Raw genomic sequence first — 8493 nt, forward strand, 5'->3', positions numbered from 1 at the left:
ACCTTGAAGTCTTGTGGAAGATATATCTTGCTATTACCTCTTTTTTAAATTATAACTTTTCTGTATTAAAAAAGAGGTGAAAAAATCTGTGGAATGCATTTCTGGCTAATATTCTTAAATTTTTACTTCCTTACTGTTTTTTTACTTCCTTATTGATTAAAGAAAATCAAAAAGTTCTGTGAAACATTATAATGCTGTATGAAATGGTCCTTCAAGTAATTGTATCTCAATTTGCAGGCTCCGGACAAACACAATATCACACCACTCCTATCAGCAGTCTATGAGGGCCACGTTTCCTGTGTGAAATTGCTTCTGTCAAAGGTGAGATAGGATGTTTTGAACAAGTAATCCATTAGCAAAACATATTACTGGGATTTTTTTTTTTTGCAATAAGATTATAATGCTGCAGATGATATGTTTAGAACATCAAACAAATGCCATTTGTGTAGCTAAAACAGAGAGGGTACTCTGATCATGGTGCAAGATAGCTGAAAGACAAAGTTGAAGGACTTCTGTTGTGTTAGCAAAAGTAACAGTGACCATAAGAGTATTGTGGGCTCCAGCTAGAGAGCAGAGCTGCAAATCAGTAAAAAAAAATTCATTCCTTCAGTGGATTTGGCTGTGGCAGCTGTTTAAGTGCTTCATGTGATGCAATCTCTGCTGTGACGTTGCTCAGAGGTGTGGTTTCCCTCGACTTTTGCCAGATGACTGAGAACCCATCTGGGTTGGCAGAGGGAGGGGAAATAAAAGTGGGAAGCCAAGCTTTCTCTGTCCTACAGCTTGTAAATTTTGTCCTGAGGAGAATAAGTTTAATCTATCTCTGTTTGCACTTCAATTTATATTACAAAAGTGATCAATTTTACAGAGCCAGTAGTTAATTCAAGCAATCTTTTTTCTCCATTCACATGCACTCCTCCTTGATTACACTTAAGTCATTTGGCCAGAGAAATTCTTGCCATGTAATACTTTCATGTGCTACTTCCAGGGTAAAGTTTTCCTTAACTGCCTTCATGCTGCATGAATTTCACTTAACTTTGATCTTGTCTGATATTACTTATGCTTTTTTGTAAACAAATGCAGTGACTGTTAATTTACTATTCAAATGGTGTGTCTGACTTGCTTAAATTTATTGTGAGGATTGATCCTTCATTTAGGATCATCAAAAAATAAGGTATCCTTTATCCCATGTTGATTTATTTCCATTTCTGGTTTGGAGGGTTTTCCAACCTAGATTAGTTGAAATAATAAATTACTTTCAGATTTCTTCATACAGAGTTAAATGTTGTCGTCTTCCATTTACATGGGCTAGCTGATGAAATATTTATAAACTGGAAGTTAGCTTATCAGCTCTGTCTGTTTGAGTCAGGGCTTATATGTATAGGTTGTTCTGTCTCTTAACACAGTTATTTTATGAACCTTGTTTAAACATTAGTTTAAACTAATCATGCCTTGCTTGTACCATAGCCATATGTTCTTTGGTAGCAGATACCTGGGACTCAGGAGTCAACTCTTACTGAAAGATCTAAAAATTCCTGACTGTTTAATGTTCTTCCCAGTTACTCAGCCAACATTCTCCATTGCTTTCTGTGGTGGATGGACTGTGGAGGTATTTGAAGCCTTTTACATGAGACTCTCAAGCTATTGAAGGGAGGAGAAGGAGAAGATTTCAAGAAATGTTTCAGACATTGATCCATGTTTTTCTTCAATGATCTGGTGTTTGATTTGTAATGTTAAAAGTTGTGGTTTTTTAGTGTCAGAGAAGCCAATATGTTAAAATAGACAATAGTTTTGAAAGCTTAGAGAATGAGGGCTGTTGCATAGGATGCAACAAGCTTCATTCATTTGTTCATCTTCCAAAATAGTTCTGCTTTTGTTTTACAAGAAATACCCTGTTAAGTTGGGCACTTTAGCCCCTTTTTTCTTCTCTGACAGTGGCAAAAGAAAGAGCTGTGAGTATGACCACGTCTGCTCACTCATTTCCCTCATTCATGGTTGCTGTACTGGGGATTTCAGAGGTGCATACATCTGTCCCCTTTTCAGAAGTGTTGGCAGATCTGTTGGCCATGACTTCATCCATGTACTTTTTGAACAAGAAGACATCTGCCTCTGTTGTGTCATCTGGCAACTCTTTTTAGCAGTTTGCTGCTTGCTGTGTAAACCAATCTTCTCCCAGCTTCATTAAGTGCCCCCAGTTCTGGTTTCACAGTTTGGTGGGAGCTCAGCTCTCCTCATGGGTTCTGTGCTTGTTGCTTTGGGTTTTTTCCAGAACTGCAGCAGGAGCCAAGTAGCTCATATGTGGCTCTCAAAGCCTGTTTAACATTTGTGCTTTGCCTGGTGACTTAAGTGGGCAAACATTCTTGTTTGTTATTACTCTGCCCAGGAGAAAGGGTTTATATTTATTTGTGTATGTGTGTTTTCAGAGTAGAACATAACACAAATATTAGGAACTTTTTACTTTGTGGAAGTAGAGAATACTGTGAAATCATTGTACTTCTATAAGTTTTTTAATAAAGTTGCTTCCAGGCAGTGTTGTACTTCTACAAATTAAAGTCCTCTTGACCTGATCTTTATTGTTTCCTTCTCTTTTTATTGAATGTAGGCAGGAGTCTTTCTGTCTAGCTAATGGCCAATTTTCTAAATTTATTAATACTGACTTTAATAAATGGTGTCCTCCTTAGGTAGTCATGACCCTCTTATCCTACATGCAATAAAGCTGTTTTAGAAACCCAGGTCTTGAATGTCAGTAATTTTTTTGAAGTATTTTTCTGAGGGGGAGAGAGCAGTCCTATGTTAAGATTAAAACCTTTCTTTATAGTTCAAAGTTACCTCAGTTAACTGTTATCTTTGGTACCTTTAGTGCTGGTACATTGGTGGAGAGTTTTATGAATTAAAGTTCTTTAAATTCTGTCAGGTCAATTACTGCATAGTTTCATGTTTCTTCAAATTAGGATTTTCCATCGATGAACAGCTTTGAAGCCTTCTTGATTTCCACATAGATTCTACTCCAAGTGCTATCTAAGCAGTAGAAATAACAGCACCTTCAAAATAAGCTATCTGTACTCTTATTTGCCTTTCTTTTCCCTGGAGAACTAAGATTATAAATGTTGAATACCTGCTAAATCTCTTGAGGGTTTTCTTAGGGGAAAAATAAATGTTTTACAAGTCATGTTCCCATGGTTTTAGCCCAAGTGTGTGTTTGCAGTAACCAAATTGTCCTTTGTTGGGAACAGGCTAATTCAGCTCATGTTCATATGCCAAAGAACTGCAACATCATTGTACTGTTTGGGCCAAGGATGTTACACAGTGATAGGAGAGAGGAAATACCAAAAATTGCTCCTGTCACTGGAGCAAACTCAGTGCATCTCTTGCATTGAGAGTCCCTAGGGGTCACAAGGAAGATGAGCAGCTCCAAGAGGATCAGTTTGGCCAGTGGACCACAGGACTGGCAGTGCTGCCATAAAAACCACTGCAAAACCATCTTTTCCAAATGACAGATTGAGTACATGCAAGTAAAGAATGTACAAGTTTCAGAGAGGGAAATATCCTGCATTGTGAACAGTAGCATTGGTAGCACATCACAGTGGTATCAGATCCAGTTTATTAGACTGTTAGAAAAGTTTAGGGAAGTGAGAGTTGTCTTGGGAACAGACATGGTATTAGGTATGGAAGTTCAGTGGGGATTTGTGTGTTTAATTAGTGAAGAAGCTATGGAAATTCTAGGTACATTATGTCCTTAAACTATTCAGTGTCCTTAATAGTAACTAACAATCTTCCTTGTAATTGAGAAGGGATTTGTACCTACTCTGTGGAGAGCTTATGCATAAACTGAAGGCAATCCTCTGCTGTACACTTCTGACAAAATGTGTTTGTACCCAAAGTGTTTTTCCTGTCATTTTCAAGCGAGATTTGCATATTGTCTTGCAGAGTTGTTCTGAAATCAGTCCTGTGATCTCTAATAACTTTTGTCCCCTTATTTAGCTACCCTATTTACAGTTTAGTCTGTGTTTTCCCTTTCATGAATGTGATTACACAGTGCTCAAAGCAAACATGACTAGTTAATCACTCTGTTTCCCTTCTTTTGTTCTCCTCCCATAAATCTGGCACGGTGCTTGTGCTTACTTGCAGCAGTTTATTCTAATTCTTTGATTTATACAGTTGGTGCATTATCCTTCATTTTCCTGTTGTCTCCCTGTTCTGCTTGGTTGTCTTTTAGGTGTAGACATAACTCATTGAAAACAAACCTGAGCAGTTTTGGACTTGGAATGATTTTGTGGTGTTGTTTTCCTGATATATCAATAAGGACTTTTTTTTTTCCCAAATGGAAGAAAAGCACAATCCTTGATGAGTGTGGCCATTTTAAGATATAAAACTAATATAGTGTGATTTGTTAGTAATTCAGCTCTTCCAGGTATTACCTGTGTAATTTAGCATGTGAGAGCTTCTTGCACCATAGATTTTGCAGAAGTGTGTAACGCTGAGTTTTTGCTTTTGTAAGATAGTAGTTGCTGGAAACAAAAAATATGTTTAAGATTAACTGATAATTTGTTGGACTTGCAGCTATTTGTGTAACAAAAACTGTGGCTTTTTTCCTTATTTTTAAATGACAAAGTTGGAAGCTCAGATTAGCTGCATGCTGACAAGTTCTGTACATCAATCTTGTCTGGTTGGTTTCTGAATGAAAACAAGGCAGTGCAGTGAGAAGCTGTGTGTAATCAATATAATTATTCAAGTTGTGTATCTTTTGACACGCTTTGTGCTGATTTTGCCTGGCTTTATGAACTGACAGTCCTTCTCATTGTGTTTCCAGGGTGCTGATAAGACTGTGAAAGGCCCAGATGGACTAACTGCCTTTGAAGCCACTGACAACCAGGCAATCAAGACTCTTCTTCAGTGACGGATGGACTGATATCTTAAATGTCTCTCCTGTGGCCTCACACTGCTGCCTGTCTGTCACTCTTTGCATCTTCCAGCTTCTTCAGCTAAATACTTTGGGGGGAGGGAAATTCTTTCTGAGTCAGACTAGTTAGGGGCTTGTATCAAAGATAATTTGGTTGGAGAGGGTTGAAAAGTATTATGAACAGTGTCCCTCTAGGACTTTTTTCCAGTGCACAATCTCTTCCCGTTTCTAGTGAAAATGCAAGAAGGAAGACAGACCATGCTGAATATTTGGCTTGTAAGCATCCTAGATTAGTACTAAGAATTTTTTAGATGGATGGAAGTACTTCCTTTAGATGGAAGTACTGTGCTATGTACCTGAAACTAATTGTGAAGGAGACAATAGTCTCTTAGTGTCTGCCATAATCTGAAATGTAGTAATGTAGGTGGCTGGGTTGCTCTTCTCTCTTCTCTCTCAGTGGGTAGCTTTATTCTTCTTCTGCCTAAAGCTTCTGTTGCAGTTTTGAGGACTTTTGATACTAGTTATTGGAGCTGTTCTTTATATTGACTAATTGGATGTCACACTAATGTTTTCTGACTCTTGAGCAAACCAAGAAAGACCAGCTGAGGCATGGTGGTGTTACACTCCATAATATCTGCCAAGGTACTTTTGGATGCTTGTATTTGAAGTCTTTCTATCCCATGTTTGTTTCAGTCCAGGACAGACATTTTAAGTAACTGCTTTTGAGAGAGAGGTCAAAATTTCACTGTAGTTTTTTTCCACAAGGAATGTAAGATGAAATTTCTTTACTCACCACATCAGCATAAAATTCCTAGACACGTGTGAAAGCTCTAGGCTGTTTGGTACACAAGGATAATCAAGGCAAATGTGGAAAATGAACAGTAGTTAGTTAGACATTCAGATCAGGTGAATGTTGTTGCTAAGCCTTTCTAGTAAACATGGAACCTTTCTAAGTTCAGATGTAGAAGCAGGAAGATGTACAAGCAGAAGTCTTAACTTGCTCTAACTACTACAGTTTTTTTTTTTTAATTATGCATATCTTAAAATCAATGTTTCATTGTCAAATGGATGAACCTCTTAAATTCCATTAAGGCATGAGGCTTGTTCTGGAAGTTCCCAGTGTGACCATACCACATTAACCATTGACTTTTAGATAAGATTTGCTATACTAGTATGACAGTCTTGAACATTCATGGGAAGGTATTTAATGATGTTGTAGGCACTCCTGTCACATCTTGTGGTCCTCAGGAATATCTGAGCTGCTGGCTTTCATTCTGAAAATTTTCATTAGACTCCTGGTGCACTTAAAACTGAGTAACAGGTTCTATACCACAAACTATACATCTTCCTTTCTTTTGAAATACAGATTTCAAACTTTCTGGTAACAGAATAGAGAAAAACAAATGTATATAACATGTCATGCTGAATTCTTAAACAAAAGTAGCTGATATTACTTTGATATTACAGATGAATTGAGAGGATATATAGAAGTAGCCTGGTGACTACCACTTGTATTTAATGGAGATTTAGTTTTACTTGAATAATGTTGCATATTAGGATTGAATGTCTCAGATATGAAAAGCATTGCATTGAGAGTGTAAAATGAGAGCAGGAACTGATTTACATCTACACATCGCAAAAGAAAAGCAATGGAGAAAACAATCAACTCTGGCCATACACTGTACAGTGCAATTACTCTATTTCTTGGAGATGGGTGACAAGGAAGAACAGAAGGGTTGGAAATCAGTGATAAATCAATTGATGAACTGCTGATAAAAGAACAAGAATATTTGGTGAACAGTGCTTTTAATAACTATTTATAAGAGGACTCTTTAATCTTATCTCTGATCAGTGCTGGATTGTCATGTCATTTGTAATAGTGTGAACACAGACTATAGGTTTAACTCTTTATTCAGCTATGAAAGTAACAATCTTTGGCATCAACTTGCCTCCATATTATGCTATTAAATACTTAGCTATTCAAATATTAGTCTAGAAAACTGCAATCTGTTTTTTACGTGGAGAACTTATTATTCAAGTTTTTTGTGTTGATTACTGTCAACTTGTCTGGCCATAGTGGTTTTGTATTTTTGTTAGATTTTTTTTTTCCTTCGGTATTCTTTCCTGCCCTTCCCTTTACCTCTCATTTAAGTGAGCAAAGAAACATCATCTTTGTACTAACTCTTCTGGAGATTCACTGAGGCAATTTTGCCTCCCTTTTTCTACAATTATGGGGACACCTTATTTTTTCTTACTTTACCCTGGGGGGGGAAAAGAAGCAAACAGACTTCAGTGAGTCAAGTGTTAATTTGGCTGTAATATATACCCAAGCTGCCTTTTGAGATAGCTAAAAAGATGGCATTTAATGTTTGGCTTATAAAGAAGAAATACTTTTCTGCTTTTTGCACTACATAACAGGTGTTTAATCATTTTGCCCAGGATTAAGAAAAAAAAAAGTAAAAATAAAAGCTTATACATTTGTAATTCTCTCAAGCCTGGGCTTGTTCATTTGTTTCTTTCTCTTTAGCTATTTTGTGGAAAAAATAATGGGTGGCTTCCTCTATCTTTGAGTAGGTCCTAACTAGATAAAAATACCAAATTGTAAATTATTTTTCATTCTATAAACAGAATTTAAATACTTTGTCAGACTGGAATTGCATATACTTGGAAATCCACTCTGTTCTTAAACCTTTTCCTTTGAAATTTGTGCTGAATAAGTTATAAACTTAAGTATATTTTCAATTTTGTACCCTCTGCTCCCTTTTTCTTACAGGGAGCAAATGAAAAAAGGAGTACAATAGTTAAATGGAACTGAACATAACATTGATTATTTGTAGAAGAGGCTGGCAAGAATAGAGTGTCCTAGGTCAAGCAATTGCAGTGTTGCATGCAAAATTTCAAAACGAACTTGTCTTAATTATATTTTGTAAATGGATAAACAATCATCTTTCTACGCAGTGACAGAAGAAAAATTAGTGCTCTGTGCATTTTGATATTTGACTTTCTCTTTTCACCATTGTTAACTGTTTTGACACAGTTGGGTTCATCATTATCATGGTTCATAGACATCAGAATGCTAAATGATACTGTATTTTTAAGTTTGTGTTGCAAGAATGAATGGAATAAACTTGAATTGTGCGATATGAGAATTTGGAGTGTCATTTCTCTTTCTGTTCCTGTGTTTTATTAACCTCAGGCTTCAACTTTTTATTTGCCTGGAAGGCATCTAAGTCCCAGCTCACATGTACAGTGATTAAACTGTTATAGCTGCTGCTCATAAGAAACATGGAATGGAAGCTGCTTTGAAAACTAAATATATAATGTTCTTTGTGGTTGTTTTTGGGGGGTTTTAAAGTACATCCATTTAAAGGGGGTTTTGATAATTTTGATAATGTAGTCTGCTTTTCCTGCCTAAATGGTTAAGGTTGAAGATCTTCTATTCATGTTAAATTCTAAGAGACAATCTGTAGAGAGAGGAATGTTCCTGTGAAGACTGAAGCAAATTGCTTTCTCCTTCATCAAAGAAATTGAAAACAGTTATTAACAGAAATCGCAGCTGAAGTATGAATAAAATTGTATAGAAATGTTTATTCATT

General features: G+C 36.4%; 1 protein-coding gene across 1 annotated transcript in view; it reads left to right on the forward strand.

Annotated features, from left to right (window-relative positions):
- MTPN (myotrophin) overlaps positions 1-8034 on the forward strand; it is a 30693-nt gene extending 22659 nt beyond the window's left edge. Inside the window, exons 3-4 of the mRNA XM_084206026.1 lie at positions 238-321; positions 4808-8034. Coding sequence (XP_084062152.1) covers positions 238-321; positions 4808-4894 — 171 coding nt within the window. The 3' untranslated portion in view covers positions 4895-8034. The remainder of the gene's footprint in view (positions 1-237; positions 322-4807) is intronic.
- The last annotated feature ends 459 nt before the right edge of the window (positions 8035-8493 follow it).

This window comes from Fringilla coelebs, assembly GCF_963513975.1.
Source record: "Fringilla coelebs genome assembly, chromosome: 5".
In the NCBI taxonomy this organism is placed as follows: domain Eukaryota; kingdom Metazoa; phylum Chordata; class Aves; order Passeriformes; family Fringillidae; genus Fringilla; species Fringilla coelebs.